The sequence below is a fragment of the Rhagoletis zephyria genome, unplaced genomic scaffold (assembly GCF_001687245.7).
Source record: "Rhagoletis zephyria isolate East Lansing unplaced genomic scaffold, Rhagoletis_zephyria_1.1 Rzeph_scaffold_02661, whole genome shotgun sequence".
Taxonomy (NCBI): Eukaryota; Metazoa; Arthropoda; class Insecta; order Diptera; family Tephritidae; genus Rhagoletis; species Rhagoletis zephyria.
Genome location: NW_016159745.1, coordinates 41,971 through 66,222, shown reverse-complemented (window position 1 = coordinate 66,222; position 24,252 = coordinate 41,971). Strand labels below are relative to the sequence as shown.

The 24,252-nt window shown below is 34.7% G+C and overlaps 1 protein-coding gene across 1 annotated transcript; it reads left to right on the top strand.

The window, feature by feature from the left end:
- The first annotated feature begins 7,702 nt into the window (after positions 1-7,702).
- On the top strand, positions 7,703-18,730 carry LOC108367383 (homeobox protein Hmx-like). Its single transcript, XM_017621987.1, has 2 exons — positions 7,703-9,263; positions 18,727-18,730. The coding sequence occupies exons 1-2, from the start codon at positions 8,413-8,415 to the stop codon at positions 18,728-18,730; spliced, it is 855 nt and encodes a 284-aa protein (XP_017477476.1). The 5' UTR covers positions 7,703-8,412.
- The last annotated feature ends 5,522 nt before the right edge of the window (positions 18,731-24,252 follow it).

Here is a 24,252-nt window from a genome sequence, read left to right as displayed (position 1 = left end):
ACGCATTCTGTGCAAATATTTATAAAATAAGAAGCTTTGTGTGTTCACACTCTAACGATTAGGATTCTTGGATCTTTTAAATTTTAGGGCTGGGACTATCCGTGCATTCGGATACATATCTGTCACATCGGTTACATATCTGTTTTGTCTCATAACCAATATACATACCTATGCACATATGTACATACATTAATCTGCCTTTGCGTAGGGTTATATTTTTTGTATTTTTTCTATCTAGATCCCTACTTCTACCCCTGTTCGTTCTAATTACATTTACATTATTTTGTTTTCCTTTATCTTCATTTTTATCTTTATACACTATCGATAAAAAAATCGATTGTAGCATCCAACAAAATGTCGATAACAAAACCGTTAAAACTATCGATAACAGAATCGATGACAAATTCGATAGCAAAGTCGATAATAATGGTGGTGGGCAAAGTCGATTAGAAAATCGATAAAAATATCTATAACAAAATCGATAACACAATCGATAAGTAATCGATAACAAAATCCATAAATAATCGATAACAAAATCGATAAACAATCCATAACAAAATCGATAACAAAACCGATAAGTAATTGATATCAAAATCTATAACAGTATTGATAACAAATTCGACAAAAATATCGATAACAAAATATATAACAATATCGATAAGAAAATTAATATAAAATATCTATAAAAAACATCGATAGCAAAATTGTTAAAAATATCGATAAAAACATTGGTAACAAAATGGTTAAAAATATCGATTATTTATCTATAAGTTCCGCAGATATCGATAGCAAATCGATAAAAATGTCGATAACAAAATCGATACAAAATATCGATAACAAAACTGATAAAAATATCGATTAATATATCGATAAGTCCCGAGAACCCCTTCCCAGTGTAATATCCCAAAATAGTTCCCAGTGTCTCCATCTACATATATCCTTTTTTCCATAATTCCCTTTATTTTAATCTTTCTTCCTCTATCTTCATCTTTACTTTTNTAATATATCGATAAGTCCCGAGAACCCCGAAAATCTCTAATATCCCAAAATAGTTCCCAGTGTCTCCATCTACATATATCCTTTTTTCCATAATTCCCTTTATTTTAATCTTTCTTCCTCTATCTTCATCTTTACTTTTATCGGTATCTTCATCCTCATCTTTTTCTATATATTTATCTTTGTTTTTACTTTTATGTTTACTATTTTCTTAATCTACATATTCCCCTCCACCTTTTCCCCTGTACCTATAAGAAAAGTGTTTAAATTTACCTTGATGTTCATTTTTTCTCCATCTTTAAGCATTTTTTCCTTTACCTTTACTTTCATTCTTGTATTGGTATTTTTGTAGTGTTATTCTTTAACCTTTTATTAGCAAGTTTTTGTTAAATTAATACCATGTGCATACATTCCAGAAGCACTTCTTTCAGCCCCACCATTTTCGTTGCACCATTTCCGTTGCATCATTTCCGTTGCACCATTTCCGTGTGCAATTTCCCAAACCGCCGCTAAAGGAGTTTCACTTCAAAAATGTTCTTGTATAACTTTTCTCTTTTTAACCAGTACTGGAACACTGTGGGGCTTTGCGACAGAAATTCCATTTGTACTTTCAGTTAAGAATAAAGTGAGCCAACAACAATTTGGAAAGTTGAGCGACACCTTAGTAAGGAGAAAATTTAACTAGAGTGTAATGTAAAATACCAGAGGAGATGCAAACGATAGTTCAAAGTCACTTGCATTTTCACACATTCATACATTTGTAGCTAACCGTGCATACGGCTTTACATAATGCTTTTTGAAGATGTACATACATGTATACATACCTATACATACATATGTATATGAACATGTCGGCATTTACAAATCCAAGTATATATTTATATATGTATGTATGAATTTATGTACATATGTATGTAGATATGCGTAGAATGTGTTCTTACAAGATATTTTTTTTTATACAGAGCGGTCATTAAAAACCGTTTTAGGGGGTGTTGCTATTATCATTATTGTTGTTATAGCCATCCTACAACTTCACTCCCTCTTATAAGCATACACATACACATACATTAGTCTTACCACGTAATCACAAACTACCATTTACGCTTCAAATACTGTGGTTTTATCCAACCTCTTCCACTCACCCGCACACAAAAACTCACGCACCCACCCATACATATACAACATATACACACTCGCACACACAAGACTTTCGAATGTTTGCACTCTGAAACGCACTTACCAAAGCAATATCCTAAACAGGATAAATGTAATTGCGCATGAATTTCTACGCATTTTTGCCTCAGTTCACCTCCGCTAAACTTCAATGGATATACTAATATACTATACCGTTAGATGGTACTGCTACAGCTGCTGTCACTGCGCAACTGCGGTGGCTTTGAATGGCCGTTAGTATTTACACATTCATTGTGGTGCCAACAAAATGTGTTCGCCCACTATCACATTTGCCATCACCCACAGCCCAGCAGAAACGGTGGTAAATGAATCGGAAGGGGGAAGGGGAAAGGACAAAAATGGCGCAGGTATGAGCCTCAGTTTGTTGCTTCTTTGGCATTTTAACTTAGAAAGCACTTATGGCCACCTCTCTTCGTTGCCGTTCTTCTCGCCTGTTCGCAACTCTTTTCCCCACGTAGGAAATAAGGTGTCTATGCTGATTGGATGGCTATTGAGAAACAAGTCTTTTGTAACGGGACACGCCCACTGCGCTCAGCTAAACTGTATATGATGATGATGAGCGGCTCTCACAATTCTACACTTTTGCTGTACGAGTACTTTTCATCTTTGCGCCGTTTGCCGACCCTTTTGTGTTTGTTGATTGTTTCGATTTGCGAATTCGTAGGGGTGAGGTTGTAGAATGCTAATTTGAATTTCCGGCTCTCTGCAGAGGAAAACGTTAGAGAGAGAGAGCGAGAGAAAGGTTGAGTTTGTTAAAGAGCAACTGGGGTAGCGCGCAGTCTGCCACAATTTATTCCTCTAATCAAGAGGGGTGAACAGCGCTCTCAGTGCGTGAGCGCCCTACTTGCCCCTTTTCCGTTTCCTTTTGGGCTATGCTTATTTCCGTTATGTATACGAAATGATATCGGAACGTTAAATGTAAGGACATCTGCCTGAGTGTAGTGAAATTCAGATAAGAAAAAGAGTGGCATTTTAATTTCATTCATATTTAGTATTTATTTTACAATATTCTAAACACACACATGCATTCATAAACTGATAATCGGTACAAAATACTGTTTTCATGTTTGAAATTAACGTGAAGTAATCCTTGTAGGCGTAAAGTTTTAATAAATTACGACCACTTATATTTTCCTATATTTGTGCCTCAGTGATGGTAGCAGCATTGCGGTAATCGTCAATAGTTTTTAATTCATTGAAAATATTTCCTGTCAAAATGAGAGACAGAACCTTTTTTTATTTTGATTAAAATATTTTTTCTGCGCAGCATGATGCCTAAATCATGCCGTCAATGCTTAGAAGTGCCTCCGACATCGTTAAGTTCTGAAAAAAACGGACAAAACTCTACTATATAGATTTTTAATGGCGTTCTAGACTAATTAGGGATCGATAAATTTTTTCGTTTCACACTCATATTTTAATATTTCATATGTATATGAACAAATCTCACGATTTGTTAAATTTTTCGACAAAAACTTGTTTTTTTGGTAGAAAATGCATTATCTTCAGTTTTGTATAAAGAACAAGATTCCAACGCAAAATTGAACTTCAATGAACATTTGAAAAAGATATAGGTAAAAAAAAGTAAACATAACCACTCGTGCTCATATACTCGTAGTTGCGTTTGTAACGTATACGCCCCGTAGCACCATACGCAGTACTCGCACGCCTTAATTTAAAAGTCATATTATTTCAAAGTGATTAAATATTGGCGTTTAAGATTTCTACACAGCATTCCTTATGTACATATGTGTATATTACTTTCTTCATGTATATACTAATTTTGGAATGAATTCCGATGATGCCAATAAAACTTATAACAAGTAATTTTTAAACAAAAAAAAAACCCACTTCAATTCTAAATAAAAATTTAAGATCATCGAAAATTTCTTCCTGATCTAATGATCGCATTTAAACCAAATTAGTATGGGACCATCTGTGAGGTAACACCTTTCCTTAAAAAAAAAAATTATAGAAATCGGTTAACGTGATCCAAAGTTATGTGGTAGCATACGTAAAAAAATATATATTCCGACGAATTGATAACCTTCTCCTTTTTATGAAGTCGGTTAAACATGGAATTTTAGTTTCTCAAATCATAGCACCCTTGTAATTATTTTTCTTTTGGAACACACTAGTTCTATTACACTAGAATCGTCTTTTTGGCAAGAAGCACATTTTCACCTTTTAATTTTAACACTTTGAAGTATCTTAAATTATTACAAGTAATTTTTAAGCAAACAAAAAAAAATTCGACGAACTTATAGCCTCCTCCTTTTTTGGAAGTCGGTTAACAAGTAATTTTTAGCAAAAAAAACCGACTTAAAAAAAATATATATATATATTTCATGATACAATAATCGGATCTAAACCAGATTAGGGACCACCTCTGAGGCACTGTTGAGATATATTGTACTTGATGCCAACCTCCATTGCCTCTAATATGAACATTCTATTTGAAAATTTTTTTCGAGTGACAATAAACAAAATTTTAATTTCGGTACTTTTCGCCTAAATAAACGTTTTAAGTCTAAAATGGTTCAAATACTTGATTTTTTTTTTAATTGTACTTGTTTCTGGAACTCCACTGATTGCAATAAATGCAAGAAGAATGCTTAAGCGTTTTTTTCTGGCGAGAGGTGACACTAAAAAGAAACCAACTCATATGTGACTTGAGAAAAATTTAACTAAATTCGATTTGGAAACTCTTTAAAAAAAAATTAAATAAAAGCCTAATGCACATATGTATACAGGACATGTTCTTTAAATTGATACCTCATTACAGAAACTCGAACGGGCAGTGACATTCGGACTATTTTGGAACCTGTTCAGTACGATTTCAGAACCACGTCGGAGCATTTTCAGTACCATTTTTTTAATTTTCTTTAGTTCCTGGAAGTACGAGAAGGATTTTAGATAAATCCGGCTTTTTCAGGAAACGCTTGAAAGAACCACAGTTGGCTTATTCATCAGCCAGTTCGCTGAACCGAGTTCAATTGCTCGCTTGTGGGAAATCTAACATAAGGCATACTTCCTTCCGAAAGAGCCTCCAGGTATCAGTTTTCTAACCTTCTGAGACAATCTTTTAAATAACTATCTGTGCATGGCATGGCGATAGTGTATGGCAGTGGCGATAGAAAGAATGCACTCTACACATCATCTGCATCAATTCCAACTAAGCGTTATGATAGTTTTGGTTATGTTGATGTGGAAGTCAGTTCAAAAGACCAACTCTCTTAGACCTTGTAATACAGTTTACGCTTGCCTGGATATTGAAGGCGCCTTCAATAATGTCGGAGGCGATAAGCAAGATACTCTCTGAGCACGGCATTCAGCGTCCTATGGTGGCATGAATTGACTCGATGCTCAAGAGCGGAGTAATCATAGGGTTTAGCGTGATTCCCTGCCACAAGGCTTAGCACCACGTTGCCTACACTTAGCACGACGGATTAATTTTTGCCTTAATCACTGCCCTGAACTGCAAGCACTTCAGTACCAATTGGCAGTGTATGGTGGACACATTTACAACCACGGTAGGGCCGAGGCTTACCTAAAACCTCTGAAGTTCTCTGGATCACGACATCCGGTTGCAATGCAACTCCACATTGAACCATTGCTGGTTCTACCCGCATTTGGGTGGTAAACCACAGGCACCACGATACTCTCCAATACCCATGAACCGACCGGAGTAATACTCGTCGGCGAGAGTTGCTCGACCGGATCAACTCACCCTGACTTACTTAACTGACTCAACTCACATAGAACGACTTACACGACTACTTGACTCCACATTCATCTCCATTTCAACATGCACACTACATACCATCCTGCTCCGTCTTGCTAATCTCACACGTCTTACTCGCCTCACTCGTCACACTAGGCACCCTCCGCTTGTGGGAATCGAGAGGTTGTGTGGCTCACTCAACTTTCGTAAGGGATCGAATTGCTCAACTTGCACACTAACTTTTCCATCAATTTCCACGGTTAATTTTCACCATTTTTCTAGTCGTGTTTGTCTTGCCTGTCTGGCAAGCCTTGCTCGTGTGGCTTGGTTTGCTCGTCTCGCAGACGAACACACTCCGGGGGCATCTGTTCCCCGTGGCACCATTTTAAAGTCTTGGTTTGACTTTCGAAAGCCGTACACCCTTCTGCCAGTTGAGTCTCCACCGACTCAGGACTGGTAGCCTTTAAGTGGGGTAGACGGAGTTNGGTTTGACTTTCGAAAGCCGTACACCCTTCTGCCAGTTCAGTCTCCACCGACTCAGGACTGGTAGCCTTTAAGTGGGGTAGACGGAGTTGCCAAGCCCGTACTCTGGTAATACCAAAGCCCCCTGTCTCCCCTTTCTCAAATCGGGCTTGAGGCCGTCTAAGGCACAGTTGCCTCAAGGGGGCATACTATCCCCTGAACCTTGGATTTGTAAACACGTCTTCTCCGACCTAGAGAAAGCACGAATTCTGATAAATTGAATGAAAAAAACCGATGTGTATATCCGTATTTACTTGGCATACTAAAAATGTTTCACAATTTAATTCAATTTACTTACAAACGCTCCGGCATATCCTCAACTGGCCGCTTGTGCTGATCGCTTATCACCGGAATGCACAAACTATCTTTTGTGTAAATTTTAATAGTATCACACTTGACCTTTGTATGTGAATTGATTGATTCGCTGGCAGTCTGGTTGATTGTATTTCTCTCTCAAGCCCTTAGGTCCGAAGTGAACTATGAACATATATACATACGTACATAACGTTTCATTTTGCGCCACGTACTTATGGAATGAATGTGAAATGGAACTGTGCGAATTCATTGACATACAAACGCCGCTAGAGAGGGTAAGGATGTCGACTAAGAAGGAGAGGCAAGGAAATGAAGTCTTACTTATAGAAAATTGTAAGGAAAAGCAGACAATTTGATATTTTCAGTAACAACAATTAAATGTTAAAAAGTGTTGATGTGGTTGCAGAGCAATTGCTGTAGCAACAAAAAATAAATAAAAAAAGGATGAAAACTAGACAAGGCCGCAAGCAACAGCAATGGCAGAGCAGCAGCAACAGGAGAGAGGATATGCGTGCAGGAGTCACTGAAATTTGAAGGTTGGAAATAAAACACAGCAAACCAACCAACCAACCAACCAACCCCTCGGAAGACAGTGCGCCGAGTTGAGCACTATATACCGCGCTCTTTCTGGCGCATTTAGTGAGTGCAGCGTTGCAGAGCAACGTTGTGGAAGGAGGCGCGCGACTCAGCAACGGTATTCAGCCGCCCCACAAATAATTTGCGATTTCCAAACAACCCTCTTAGCACAGTGCGGCATGTCAAGGGTTCTGTTAGGTAGAACAATTTTAGATGCCATACATGGATACGTGTGTTTGTGTGCAAGCATGTATGTATGTATGTGTATGGTGTGTAAGTGCGAGTATGTGCTGCAAAACTGTGGAAAACCATTTTAGCGCAAATACCAAAAGAATTCCGACCAACCACCTTAGTTTTAGTTGAGCAGCGTGACGACAAAGTATACTTACAGTCAGGTTCGCAGAGCAAAGCAATTCAAGCGACCGGGGGTTAAATCGTGGAAAACAATAAAACTAAACGATCGCCTATGAAGAAACAAATCAACCAACAGACGGACAGACATACAGTCATAGAGACAATAGCACCGTAGACAAGCGGGCGGCGGTCGAATGCGTTCAGTGAAACAGAACACTTTTTCCGAGTTACATACGTCGAGGACGACGAAGTTTTGAATTCAAAATTTCAATTTAAATGCGAAGCGTTGATGAAGCGGTTAAGACGTCCTACGGAATTATTGCGGGTGTACAATTACGCGCGTTCAAATAATTGTGCTAAATTGAAAGCCGCAGTGAACTAGAAAAGTGTATCCTTTGTGTGGCGCTTTTCGAACTAAATGTCTGTAAGTCAAAAGTGACAGGCTATTTAAAATACAAATTCTAATTGACAAAAAACGCAAATCAAGCGAACGCAATGCAACTCGCTTATCAGTCGCCACATCACACTTAACGGTTTATAAAGTGCTTGTGTCACAAAGTAAAACTAAATAAAAACAAAACCTCGATTTATGTTTTCGAGTAAACTTTCATAGAAAGAAGTGAATAGTAAAACAAAAATAATTTGCGTAAAACGCGCAAACCAGTGTTGCCGCAGTCCACTCGTCGCAAATAGCGTATCTAAAGCTTATCACACACACATTCACCAAACCAATGTCTTCCTCTGAGGCTGAAGTCGACATCAGCGTTGTGTCCAGTCCCGAGCCCAGTCCGGCCGGCTGTGCAAATGGCTGCGACACACCTTTGCGCTCCGCATCGCCGGCCCCCTCCAATGGCAGCACCCCAACCACCACATCAACGCCAACCACAGCCGCCGGCACACCCACATCTAGCTCGCACTTCCACAGCCCGACCACCACAGCGCTGGCCGCTGTACCGCCGACGGTGTTGCACCATCACCTGCAACATCACTTAAGCAGTTTGAGCGGTCATCCGGTAGCGCTGCATCACGCCCTCCACAGTTTCGGTCATCATTTGCATCCAGCGCATCCCGCCTACCCAGCGCACCAGCAATTGCTACAGCATGCCGCCGTCGTAACACCGACGGCTGGCCAATTGGTTATGGCATCGGCGGCGGCAGTGGCCGCAGCGGATCGTCTTAGTCCGCCGGCAATGGCTGCTTTGGCGCCACATTCGCCCGAACGTAATGGTGGCGATGAAGTGACCTCGCTGACGGGCAGCAATAGCAATAACAATAATAATAATAATAGCAAACTTTTCAATCACAACAATAATAACAACAACAATAGTGATAGTAATGGCAGCAGTCAGAATATGGCGTTGGGGCGGGGCGAGGCGAGCAACGGTTGTGGCGCGTCAGCCGGAAATGGCAAAGCGACAACTGGCAATGGTTTTACAAGTTTCTCTATATCGAGTATACTCAGTCGCAATGAACCGGCGAAAAAGAATGGCGGCAGCCATAATGGGCCAACGTTAATAACGCCGATACCACAGCTGCCACAACCGGGCGCTGGCGGTCCACAGGATGCGGCAATGCTTTCGAGGTATGTATGTATGTACGTAAGCGGGGAATATGTGAATGCAAATAGCTATTCGTTGCTTAAAAGCACATACTGTGTGTTAGGTAAAGTGTGTATGTACATATGAATGTATGTATACATATATACAGAACGTAAAAGAGAAATGTTTGATTAAGTTGTCCGTGAATCAAAGTGGTCTCAGAAGAAATTTTTATCGAACTTAAACGGTGTTCACATGGGGAGATTTTACAGGCAATTTTGGAGTTGACTGCACCCCAACTTCATTGGAAGCGATTAGTTGAAAGGCCGTTCAAAAGTTGCCTGTAAAATCGCCTCATCTAAACACCGTATTAAATTCATTTGAAGGCGCTAGCCATAAAATGGCAGAAGAAGCTAAAAACGTATTCTCACAAGTAGAATCCAGTGAATAATTGGTATTAAAGCACAACTTGGTTGGCTCGCGATAATAACCCAGTGGGAAAAGTAGTAATGTATTATATGCGTGATAAATAATTTCTTGAGTTCTAGATTCTATTACTGTTCCCAAAAATTTCATACTAAATCACATTAATTTTTCGATACAAAGTAATGCAAAATTTAATGCCCCACTTATCGAATGACATCGCTTTGGGGGAACAAATGCATTTTCAAATGTGAAAAAAATTACTGATAATTTTTTCGACTACTGTACATTACATTTTCCCACTGGGAACTTACTTCGACAGAATTTTACTGTCATACGTATCAATATATATTTATTATTATATTTCAAATGATGATTATTTCTGTGCTCGTATGGAATAGTAGCTTATATCGAAAGACTGGCTTTAGTTTAATGCTGCATTCGCAGCATACGATTGCGAATGACTCAATGGCGCCGAGCCGTTGAAGAACTTTTGGCAAATAAACGTGCAGAAAATAGGTCCGATAGTAGCAAGTCTATATTAGTATTAGGGCTCATCTAAAAATTCCTTGTCATTTAAAGAATAAAGGGAATGCCGCATTACACTAAAGTCAGCTTCCCGACCAGTGTTGCCGTTTTGATCCACGTACTTCAAAAGTGATACGTGTTTGTGAATATTTTCGGAATATGCTTTATTTCTTTGCTCATTTCACGAGATACTTAAATTTTTCGCGTAGTACAAATTTTAATATTTACATGTTAAATTGAAAATATTTATGTATGTATGCAGTGGCAGCTTTTAAAATTTGATCGAAGATATTGAAGCGTTTTGGGGTCAAATAAGCTTAAGGAAAAATGCTTTAAATGAACTATGTATAAAGAGCTGACTTCATTAATTTTTAATTTACTTTACTTGCCTCATAAATAGCTCTGCAGCTGTAGAGCGTATATTTTCAGATTTATAATTTATCCAATATGAAAAGAGAAATACAATTTCATAACAATCTGTTGAAAATATGATGGGGCGTATTCATAGTAAAAGTAAAGTCGAGCTTTTTGACATAATTTCCAACGAGTTTAACGTAGAATGTATTACATAATTTGAAAATTATATGTAGATATGTATTTGGACTCAAGTTTCTATAAAATCTATACATAATATTTTTGTTCCTCTCTATACAAGATTAAAAACAATAATCTCTTTTTTAATAGATTGTCACAATATGTAAAATATTTTTCTTCATGTACATACATATTCAGGTGTATGAATGCGAATTACATAATTTTTGGGTTACTGACAATTAAAAAAAACGCAAAGGTATGTACCCAAATAGCCTTTTCTTAAGTTTTTTCTAACTTGATAGTTTGATACTTAAATACAAATTTTGTTATACATTTGATCCATCCTTTGTTTCTTTTACGACACATTTTTTCATGACGTCGCGGCAACACTGTTCCCGACGTAAGCTACTATTCCATACGAACAAAGATTTTTATCATATTAAACCATATTTAATTTAACCAATTTTAATTTAAAGCGTGGTTAGGGCAGCATCTTTTATGACGTCAAAATTGTCGTGAAGTAGGTAGGTTAGATGACCAGAAAATCACGTTCATCACTCCCGTTCATAAAAGTGGCAGTAGAACACAGATTTCCAACTACCTCTCAATCTAGAAACATCCACAAAAATTTCAAAGCTTTTTGAAAAAATCTTTATGGCAAAATTATCTTTTGCTATCAATCATTTTATTTGTTCTGATCAGCATAGCTCCATTCCTGCACTAATTATGCCATGAATGGGCCTATCACACGGCCGGCCTCTCATTGAATTTAATAACTCGGATAAGCAAAACTGTATTGATTTTTCTTTTAGTCGATCTTCTTTCAGGAATATATTAATATCTCACATTGGATAATGTATTGCTTTTTTCGTACTTACTCATAAGATTTTGCATTGTGTATTATTCTGAGGCAATAGATTGGAATTGAAATTGAAACTGTAAGCAGTGTTGCCGTGGCCTTACGCCATAAAGTATCCGCAAAAGTTTGATAAATATATTCAAACGTATCCCCCAACAAAGCATATCGTCACTAGACACGATTAAAGACGCGTGAAAAAAAAATTACGAACTACATAAACAAAATTTCCCAAGAAAAGACACAAACATTAATATATAAGAACACTAATACTAATAAAGTAGTATGTAAATAATTAAAGAGAAAAGTGGAGGCGGATAATGCAAGAGAATAAGTGGACAAAGAAAAGAAAAATATTATTTGTTGTCAGAGGGCAAAAGATATGTATAATTTTGATATGTATAATTTTTGTAAAAATTTAGTTTACGATAAAATTTACGAAAATATTCCCTACTGGGTTTCTCATTTCTGTTGTTGGTCTTTTCCAACAGGGTAGGAATATGAGGTATTGTTAAATTTATTTTGAAGATAAACCGGTTCCGAACGAAAAATTACACTGGAGATCAAACCAAATTTGACAGGGATGATGCAAAATCGTTCTAAAAAATACTTCAGTTGTAATTTGAATTATGCATTAGAGAATTTGTGATTTTTAAAATGGCTGCGGTGCCGAGCGAAGGGGAAACATTCGGGAAAATAATATAAGCTTGAAAAACCATACAAATTTTGCTCGCCTATGGAGATTTAGAATGAAGAATTTACAGTAACAAAAAATAAGTTTTAATAAAGCAAGGAAGAAAATCCCGTTCATTCTAAGTATACCTATCCATAGTATTGCGAAATTATTTATACCGAAAAACTTATCTGAAAATGTATTCAAATTTACACTAAAGAAAAAAATAAAATTTTTTTTTATTTTTTATTTTTGGGATTGACCCGTGCTAAGCAACACTTTCGATAGACCCAGATTTATATAAAGCCAAGGACTGGCACTCCAGCAACACTCACCAAATACTCTTTGGGGAACTTGTATGGTGTTGCAACATTTTGCTTATTATGTTCAAAGCATGGTTGTTGCGAATATTCGCATTCGCAACCGCGGAGCTTCCGCATTAATTTTAACATTCGCATTCGCAATGATCAATGCGGAGCTTTTGCGAATGCGAATATTTTGCAAGTGGACCGATAAAACGTATACATATAAGGCAAAAAAATGACAAATTGTAGCCAATATTTTTGCCTATGGTCGTAGGAGTATTTGTGTAACAAAACTGGTCAAATGTCATATTTCTCAACTTTGATAAAAATGTCTTTAAAATATTATTCCTTAAGCTATATAACCGAGCTCTCAATGGGCAGCCATAAAAGTTCCCACTTTTACTTGACCTTTGACGTACGTCAAAGAGAACATAGCCCTTTTAATAATATTTTTTTTTCTGTGCTTTAAATACCTGCTTTGGTTTTTTTCTTTGTTATGATTTTTTTGGATCAATCTTAATAAAAAACTAGTAGGCACAAAAACAGAAAGTGTGCACTGTAATTCTTAATAAAATTTTCGTGATTTGCTTTCGATGTTATAGGCGGCATACACGGTGCGTCTGACTCGTGAATCGGTTTGGATGTGTTTGTGAAAATAAATATGTGTTAGTTGCACCAACATGACTCCCGGCATGACTCTGAATGATTCAACTGTTTGTAGTCGAAGGCGAGTCAACACGTACACAAATGAGTCGCGAGTCAGACGTACCGTGTATGATACCTATTACATATATTCGTTTGAATAATTTCAAATGGAGCTCTTTGGCGAATTTATTTTTAGTAAAAATTTTAAACAGTAGTTTTGCTTACTTGTTGGGTAATATTTTTTTCATAGGGATATACCTTGTATCCTTGGCTAAAAGTTTCTGCGGTAAAACTTTCCCTACTCTGCTATTTAAATTCAATGAGTAAGCTCCTTCAATAGTGATTTCCAGTAGAAATGATCAACGTTTAGCTATAAAGAGAATCGATGCTCAAATAATTAAAAAGCTATAGGTCTGACCTTTAATTAGATAAGAATTACGAAACTATTTGTTAGGGGGTGCTTAAAAAAAATAAAAATATTCTGATCCGATTCGGCTGGCAGCCACGACTTTGAAAACAGAATTTTGTTCAAAAATTATAATCTATTTTCTATGAATTACAAAAAAGTGCCCTAAAGTTACAGGTTCTCCAAATTCTGGAACAACATGACATAGGTATCTGGTTTGGCTTGTAAGATTCCAATTGTTTTCTAAAAATACTTGACGTCCGCATTCGCATCCGCATCCGCGGATGTCTAAAATTCCACATCCGCAACATCCCTAGTTCAAAGTATGGTTTTCGGATTATGTTTTTTTTTGGGGAAATCACTACATCAAAATTGTTTACTTGAATCAATAAGCTAAATTTTTTCATGTTTTTCAGATGATACCAGATAGGTGGCCACAGTTAATGCAAATTCCGGCCTTTTTATGGCATTTTGCATCACCCCAATCCACGATTTCCGATGTTAGATTGTCGATTTTTGGCGAATATTATTCTTACGAGGTTTACATGGTTACGCGGCTTTTACACGTTTTTATGAATTGCCCAAATATATTTCAGTATCTACATAAATAGACGTGCAAGGGCCGTTAACTCAATGTTCGGTTGTTGGAATTGATAGTTTTGTTTTCACCAAGCTCTGATTAGTAGACGTCGGATAAGTTTGATCATTGGGATTATTTAATAATATTTTATCCGAAATATTTCTGTGTGTGTAGATGATTAAGGTGGTATACAAAGAAGTTAAGCCGGAATTTTAATGTTATCATTCCCTATGATTGTATTGCACCGAAAAAAAATTATACCCCTGTTTTTTATCTTGAAATCAGAAAATATTTAGAGGTCGCTCAACCAATTTGTCGTAAAAATAGTATAGAATTCTTGAAAATCAATCTTTTTCGATCGTATCAACCTAGTTCCCCTCAGGAGACTTTCAACAACAATACTCAATTGTTTATTTGACTAGTTTTTAATATTAACTATTTTTTATTGAACCGCCAAAGACCCTAAAACTCCATAAAAATCGGTAGCTTTAAAAAATGGTGAAATAAATAATTGGGTATTATTATCGGAAGTCTCCTGAAGGGAAACAGAAGTTCTGTCGCTTTTGTTATCGATATTTTTATCGATTTTGCTACCGATATTTTTATCGTATTTGTTATCGACTTTGTAATCGATTTTTTGATAGATTTTGTAATCGATTTTGTTGTCGATATTTTTATCAATTTTGTTATCGATATTTTTATCGATTCTATTATCTATTTTGTTATCGATATTACAATCGATTTTCATATCGATATTTTCATAGATTTTTTAATGGATTTTTTTATCGATTTCGCTATCGATATATTGTCGCTTTTGCTATCGATATTTTTTCAGTGTGTGCTTTCGTTTTTGACTTGGATATGCTCTTAACCATACCACGTATTCTACGTTTAAATTTAGCGGCTGTATCTCTGATACAGCCTGCAGATCAAGACGAAGGCGCTGGACTGTTCCTTTTTTTAATTATCGAAACTTGTTCCCTAAATCGAAATTTACTCATAGAATCGTTTTTATTTTTCAATTTGAAACTACGTACCGACTGAGTAAATTAGCGGGTCACAAGTTAAAGTGCGCATGAAAACTTAAAGAAGGTCTCATTAAACGTATTAAATTACCAAAAATGCACAGAACATCTGATCAATATTTAATGAACGTAACAAATTATTTATATGCACAAGGTTAAATACCCTTAAGCTGTTCGATATAAGTATGTACGTATGTAGACTTGTGGTCAGCTAATTAAGTCAAGTGACAGTTTGACTAGTTTTGACTATTTTTCCTTTGTTTATTTAATGTTTCTATTTTTTGTTTATAAAAGTCTGGCACTTAACCTAACCAGCGCCACTTAAATTCATATTTCACACTTCATACAAAAATTATGAGAACTCAACAAATTGTAACATTTACATCCAAAAATTTTAAACTTTTTTTTTAAATTTGTATAAAAATTTTGTATATCAGGTTTGTCGGTTAAAGTGCAGATTTTAAGACGCTAGAAAATTGCGTTGATTTTTAATATTTTTTTTTTTTTGGCTGATGGTGCTAGGCTCCGATACAAACAAAATTGTCGAGTATATTTTAAATATGTAAAAAACAACAACACCGTTAGCTAAAAAAATTATGTAAAATCAATGGTATTTTCTAGCGTCTTGAAATTTGCACTTTAACCTACAAAACTGCAAGTCCAGAATTTTCCTAAAAACTCTGAATAAAAAGTTTAAAATTTTCGGGTGCAAATGTTAGTGTTTGTTAAATTTTCATAATTTTTGTACGAAGTCTGAAATGTGCATTTATGCGGCGCTGGTTAGGTAAGGTGCCAGATTTTTATAAAAAACAATATAAACATTAAATAAGCGAAGGAGAAAAAGCCAGAACTAGTCAAAATGTTACTTGAATTAATCAGCTGACCACAAGTGTATTAATATATGTAGGCCAGCAACAAAAGAAAAAAAAAATTACACACCTATTAAGAGCCAACAACTGCCAGTTGAGTTCATTAATAAATTCCATATACCCATACGAAAGTCAGCGGAAGAGGGGTTAAAATAAAACATTTCGTAATCAAAGATCAAATTACGTCAAGCGATTAACGAATGTGTTGAATTAAAAAAATGTTGCACTTGAATTATCTGCCCTACTCTACAAGAAAAAGAAGAAATAGAAACATTTACATATACATTTTGATACACTCGTCTACTTGTATGAAAGGGCACTAAGTTGTATGCTGATCCTTTGGTAAACCAGACATACACTCCAGCACGCATTCAAATGCAATAACAACAATGTGATTTCGATAAGAAAAAGGGCAAAAAAGGGCGAATTGCCCTGAATGTCTGTCTACCGGTCACCAGGCACCGGCCATTCACAACTGGCATTTTGACATTTGAGGCTTTAATAATGATCATTTTCATTTCATTAAAAGTGTGTGCGCGCGCGCTCCCCTTCAACACTGACTGCCTACAAGTAAAATTTACGAGTATGTAGGTACTTGCAATGATGTCTGCGCTGTGAGCTAACTCGTGGGTAGATAAGGATCAGCGGCGGCCGCGGCGATGGCAGGCAGGCAGGCAAACGCGGTGCGCCAGTGACTTTGCCGCGAATGCGCGCACGCGCCAACGGGTGGGTGCTTGCAGCGCCTTAATGGTTGTGTGTTTTTCGGTTCTGTTTCGTTGTTACTTTTTTAGCGGGCGTTTTGCGGCCAAGTAGTTGTGAAAAAGCGTAGTGCCAATTAGAGCTGGAGGGCACCACCACTGCGCTAGGTGTAAACGTGGCACATTCCCCTACTTTTTTTCTTTCTTTCTTTTTTTTTAAGGCGGTTTGCCACGTGTGACCGTATTGCGCATGCGTGACTCGTTTGGCGCTTCAGTTGACGTGTGGCTGCGCAGTGAAGGTTTTATCATTTTATCATCTCGAAATTGTTTTTTGTTTTGTTTGTTTTTTAGTTTTTGGCGTGCAATGAATGATGTGCTTGTTGGCTCTTTCTCCTTAATTTTTTTTTTTGTTTTTTGTATTTCAGCTTTCGCAGATTGTAGTATTAAATGCTTTTTGTTTTACTTTGGGCGAAAATAAATTACCTTTGTTTGGTTTCGTGGTTATTTTATGTTGAAATATGATTAATTTAAGCGCAAATAAGTCGTTGAGTTAACGTTTAGTTAATTTATCAGCCATGCAATTTTTCTTAAATGGATTAATTAATGTGCGCAAAGGGAGCTTGTGTTGTTATGACAGCTTGCAAAATATTTTGATAAGCTGCAAAGTTGAAAAAGTGAGTGGTAATCTATATTTTAAGATGGATGAATTAAGAACGAAAAAACGATAGGGGTTTTTTTGTCGTAACAAAATATGCACACAATAAAACGCATTCGGAAAACAGCATTCACGTTGCATGCCGTCAATTGGACTGTCTCCATATTCTTTAAATCTACTTGATTTACGATGGAATTTCTCAACGCATCGCAGCCAATAACGTCAAACCTAGCCCTTCAAGGCAAAGAGGGCAAATAGGGTTGTCTTGTATGCCAATCACTGGCAGGTGATTTTGCAACGTAAAATATCCACTCAACAGTTCTCTCTAAGCCTCCCAACCATTGCTGAGCGAAATTTTCACCTAGTTTCTGATGGTGACTTCCATGGCCGAAGCTTGAAAGCAGTTACATATAGGGGTCCTCAAAATTTAAATTTTGTTTGTTTGAATTTTTGGAATAGTTTTAGGTATATTATTTTAGAGCCTAGTTAATTTTAGTATAAGAAAATGGCACAAGAAAATTTTGAAATGTTATAAAAAAATGTTCACCAAAATTAGATATTATTTAAAAATTTTTTAGAATAATTTCTTTTATTTAAAAAAGAAGTAATAAGTTTGGTGAGAAGTTTTTTTATAATATTTCAAATTTGTTTTCGAATTGGGGAAGCCCTATAATGGGTTTTGAGTGGTTTTTATTATCTAAAATTCAATAACAGGAAGCATGGAATCAAGTTTCTCCAAAACTGCTACTTTTCAGCACTTTCCTCTAAAAGGTTTTATGTATATAAACAAATAAAAGTTCAAAAAATGTGGCTGGAGAAATCTCTTCTAAAGCTCATCAGCTTTCATTTGAAACAAATGTAATCAAATTGGTAAAGAATTGGAGGCTCTACACTATGTTGAACTTCCTTTTTGATTTTAGACCACTGTGCGCCGATTTCTCAAGAAACCTGTACCGAATCGCGGCATTACTCATTTACAATTTAAATAAACGAAAGGACACTCGCTCTCGAATGCTGCGTTCTAAAAATCAAATTTTGATTCGAGTTATGTTCGATATCGAATGCCGCGATTCGGATTATTCCTTATGTAAAAACAATACCCAAAATAATAAACATGAAGTGTATTTAATAAAGCTATTTGAAGTAGTGGATTTGAATATTTGTCAACTTTAGGCAATTCAGAATTTGGCGCCCTTTTTCCGATAAGAAAAATATTTTGAGGTCAAAGTACCAGTTTTAGAACGATTAGCAGTAAATAGTAATATTCAAATTTATGTTATTTAAATACTATACTTTTATTACAATTTTAGGTGAAGAAGTGGTATTTGCCTTGAGTAAACATTTAAAAAAAGCCATCATCAACAAATTTTTTCACTTGATAAGTTATAATCTCAAAAATACTAATTTTTATTATTATTATATACTTATTATTATTATTTTTAAATATTATGACTTAAATAATATCAAAAATACCTAACAGTGTTATCCTATTTCCTGATTGCATGATATAATCTCAAATTTATGTCTTAAAATGTGCAGACAAAAATTCTACTTTCAGTGCAGCTAACTTGAAAAAAAAAAAAATAAAAATTTTCAACCCAAATTTTTGCATGTAACTGCATATTTTTTTCACGAGCACGAATAAGAAGTTTGAACAAAATGCGTTTGAAAAACTGATTGAATAAGTTTTTAGGAATACTCTTGCTAAGAAGATTTTGTAACATTCATCAAAGTGGGCAAGTGACCTGCTGCCACTCTATCGAAAGAACTGATTAGCTCAAACCAGCGAAAGTTGTCAAAGTATTCAATTGTTAACTTTATTATATATATTTTTTTTAATAAGTTTTCTAAAAATTAAATAAAATAAAAAAATATATTTTCCTTTTTAAAATATTAAAAACAAAAAAAAAGAAAATTAAATAAAAAAATTTTGCTAAAAAAGAAAAAATAAATATTTTTCTAAATGAAACTAAAAAAATATGCTTCCTTTTAAAGTAATAAAACCAAAAGTTTAAGGAAATTAGATTTAAAAAAGAAAAAGAAATACATTAAAAATAAGAGAAAAATACGTTCTTAAGAATTAAATGAACTTAAAAAAATGTCTGCCTTTTTAAAACAATAANAAAAAAAAACACCCCAAAAGTAAAAGAATATTCAATGGAAATAAGAAGAAAAAATTAATTAAATTAAAAGAAAGAAAAAATAAAATAGCTTCCAAAAAACTAAATTATAAAAAAAAAACGTTTCTGGTTTGATCCCTGCTGAAGTCTAGAGTCTGAAATCTGATGAGGAGATATCGGGATATTCGAAATACCAGCTATAACTTCTACCGCCTTAGACCTTGCTGCCTTTTTAATTTTTCCTAAAAACAATCGTGGTATAACCTAAATAGCTTTGTAGAGAAAAATAAATTAAAAGAGGATCAAAAACACAAAATAAGTTTCTAAAAATTAAATCAAATTAAAAAAAAAGTAATTCTTTTTAAAGGATAAAATCGAAAAATCAAACGAAAATTTTATTAAAAACAGAAAAAAATTTAATAATAAAGAAAGGAAAAAAATGTCCGCTGCGCGAGGATACGAAGCTCGGATCTCTCGCATGACACGCCAGTGATTTGTTCACTCGACCATTCCGGTCGAAACCGCAAGCGGTAATACCACCAAAAGATAGAGCATCCCTGATTTAATAGGTTATATTATTGTGTTTCTTCAATAAAAAATATCTACTGCCATTTTAGAGGGGGTGGACGGGTGGTCTAGGACACCCTGACCGTTAAAGTTCGATAAAAAAAAACGACGTGACCCATGAAAAATGAAGATATGCCCGTAATTAGGAGGTCAAAACCCGCCAGATACACTTTTCAAGCCTCTTGGCTTAAATGGTTCAAAATTATCGTACAGTGTTATTAGGCTGAAATTTGTTACTGAGAATTCGCAATTCATAAATTTCCTTATAAGCACTCAAAATCACAGGTGGCTATACAAAATCGCAAATACTAAAAAACCTAAAATTCTGTGTTAAAGATGTATGTCAGATTAAAAAAAAAATAAACTACATTCGCATACACACTAAAAATAACGTTTTTCACATTTTGAAAAATTCATGAAGTCTATTACTGAATGCATTCGAGTGTGCACATTTTCGTGCAAATTAAAAAAGAAATGAATTAATGCTACATACATACATAGATAGTATGTATATGCAACTTGAAATCATATTTGGAAATACATTTGTATCTATGTACATTAGGGTGGTCCTTAAAGAAATCAAATTAACAATTTTTTTCAATCACACCCCCTCAATCGGTAATACCATGTGGTCAAAGATATCACATATAAATTTTGGTCTCGATTGAGCCGGTTAAAGCATGTCGCATAGGGGTTACAGCTCCCTGTGCAACACGCCTTAACCGACTACAAGCGGAACAAAAATTTATATGTGATATCTTCGACTATAGTAGTACCGATTTTAGGAATTGCATAGATAAAACATTTTTGATATTTTGAGTCTCCATAGAGGAATTTGAACCTTGAACCCTTTCCGACATGGCTTAACTGGTTCCGATCGGGACTAAAATTTATATGTGGTAACTTCGAGTAGAGTAGCATCGACGCAGGGGCTTAGGTTTAGGAAATCTGTTGTAAACATGTGCCTCATACATTTAAGGACCACCCTAATTTACATACAAACATATATGCATGTAAATTGTATGAATGCACAATTAAAATGCAAGCAAACCAAAAGGTCCTACAACCTTAGCAACGTTAAAAGGTAAAATAGTACAGGGAATCCTTAAAATGCAGACCATCAGCCTTTATCTGTATGTAATTTAATATTGTTGAGAATGTGCAGAAACAAATACGCGTATTGTGGATAGGCATATTTTGGGGACTTGTTGTACATATGTATGTACATAGATACATATGTGTTAGATATGCACATGTGTACGCGAATATATGTACATACATACATATGCGCATGAAAATATATTTAGTTATGTTTTATTTTGGATAACTGCCGTTGAGTAAAGTGAGGCGAGATGAGCTGAGGTGAGCAAATATGTATGTGTGTATGTAGCTTTGAGTGGCAGGTATAGTTGAGCAAAACCTACGATACCACCAACGGTGGTGCACGCTATGAAGGGTGGTAAACGTAGTAGGCACAGAACTGGGCGCATAATTTCCAGCTTTGGCGTGTGTATGTGAATGTACATATACATACTATGTATACTTACGAATGTTTAAGACCGTTGGAAATCACCCAAAGCCGTAAATGAATCTCGGCAGCGAGTGGCTTATTTCTAAGGGCTATAAAGTACATACAGCTGTGCGCGCACAAATAGCAAACATTTGAAGGGCAATTCTGGCAACTGCCTTTCAACTCACCACAATCTTACGAAAGACAACAAACTTTCGTAGGACAATTGTCAATTCTGCCAACTATTTATCTTGAAAGCTCTTTACGGTCTTTCGATGGACTAATTGAAAGATCTGCTAACGGTCTTTGAGTTTTTTCTGTTTGTCTTTTAGCAATAAGTTTTTCCTTTTGAAACAATAAAATATAAAAACTGAAAGAAACTTTAACTAAAAAAAAGACATCAATTCAAAACAAGAAAAAAATTAAAATATAATTTTCTAAAAATGAAATGAAATGAAAGAAATATATTTTTTTCACAGAAAAATCTTTAAAAATTAAAATAGATACAAAAAGAAATTAAAAATATAATAAAAAATTCCCAAAAATTAGTGAAATAAAAAAAATTCTTTTTATTTCATTCAAATATTAAGAGAAGATTATTAAATAAAAAAATTTAATTAATGAAAAGGAAAAGATTAGTTCCTAAAAATTAAAATAATTAAACAAAAATATTTTTTCTCTTTGAAACATCCAAAAATTAAAACAACATTAGAATAAAAAAAGAAAAGTTTAATAAAAAGAGAAAAAAATAAATGAATTAAAAAAAAAAACATTTTACTTTTGTAAACAAAATCTAAAAATTAAATTCAAAAAGAAGATAACGAAAATATAAAATTTTATAAGCTTTTAAAAATTATAGGAAATAATACATGAAAATGAAAGCAATTGAATTAAATAAAATTGATTAAAAAAAGAAAAAAAAATATTAAAATCCCTGAGAAGAAATTTTAATATTATTTTTGTCTAAGTACATACGGCGGTCACTAAAAACGCCTTAGATTACCTAAGAAAGAAAACAAATTTGTCGGTAAAAATGGTCCTTCATCATGTTCTATACATTTTTGCATACGCTCAAACCAATTGGTAAAGCATTTTTTACGCATTGCGGTCAGTGTTTGGGCCTCATGCATAAAAAGTGAGCTTAAGCTCCGACTCGTTTTTCAGTACAAATTCTTGAGCTTGAGCTCACCCTTTCAGTGCAAAAATTGAGTCTGAGCTTAAGCTCACTTTTTATGCATAAGGCCCTTTATTTTCGATGTCCGCGATGGTAATTATCCCTGATGTTTCCGGAACAAAAAAAAAAACGGTACGTGCAATAATGTCAATGGAATTAATGTCACTGACATTAATACCCAGGCCAAAAGTGAAATAATGTCAGAAGAATTGTGGAAATAATGTCATTGAAATTAATATACAATTGAAAAGTCATTTAATGTCAGAAATGTTGAAAACAATTATTATTTTACATAAAAATATTGACAAAATACATTTCTATCATACTAAGTACATAACAACATGAACATAGTATACAACTTTAAAAGTGCATAACACCACGGCGGTCCCGCGTCGCGTCGTTCGCGCACCCTCGTAAGTGTGTTTTTCACTTTACTTTTTCAGGAAGAAAATAGATAGAGCCTGTAGAAACCGTTTAGGAAAATCCGTAGTTACTGGTGCGCCATAGTTCTCGTTAAACCAGCGCAACTAGATAGTAAATTTAACCATTTTATTATTTTATTAAAGTTGAAATTTAACAAAAATTATATCTAAAGTTTTGAGTACGCGAAATTCATATCTCCAGGTGATCTCAAATTTGAGGCGCCAGAACCGTAAACTATAATCTTTGCGCAACGCCAGAGTCAACATGTGCGACAAGGGCTACTAGTTGTGTTTGAAGTTTGGCACAGCGAAAACAGCTGTCGTTAATCGGGAGGGTTCGAAGGCTGTTTTTAATCAGTGTTGGCACTAATCGATTGATTTTTTAATCAATTAGTTAATTCGATTAAATTCAAACCGATTACAGTTAATCATGATTAATTTAAAATAATTAAACAAAAATATTTTTTCTCTTTGAAACATCCAAAAATTAAAACAACATTAGAATAAAAAAAAGAAAAGTTTAATAAAAAGAGAAAAGAATAAATGAATTAAAAAAAAAACATTTTACTTTTTTAAACAATAAAATCTAAAAATTAAATTCAAAAAAGAAGATAACGAAAATAGAAAATGTTATAAGCTTTTAAAAATTATATGAAATAATAACACATAAAAATGAAAAAAATTGAATTAAAAAAAAATATTGACAAAATACACTTTTAACATACTAAATACATAACAACATGAACATAGTTATGAAATTTATGATGAAACAAAAACACCTTTTTATTAAGCTTGTAAAATTGTTTTACTCAAATTTTATTTTAATTTTTTTATTTTGAATTAAAAAACAAACTTCGTATGCATTTCGAGCAGCTTTCCGCTCATCATCAGTAACACGACTAAAGCATTAGTAGCGCTAATACATACATATGTGTGTATGTAGATACACAAAGTTAGGCAAAAGCGCCAAATGACAAAACAAGTGCAAAGACAAATTAATAACATTATACATAAATACGAAACTTCAACAAGTGCAAAGACAA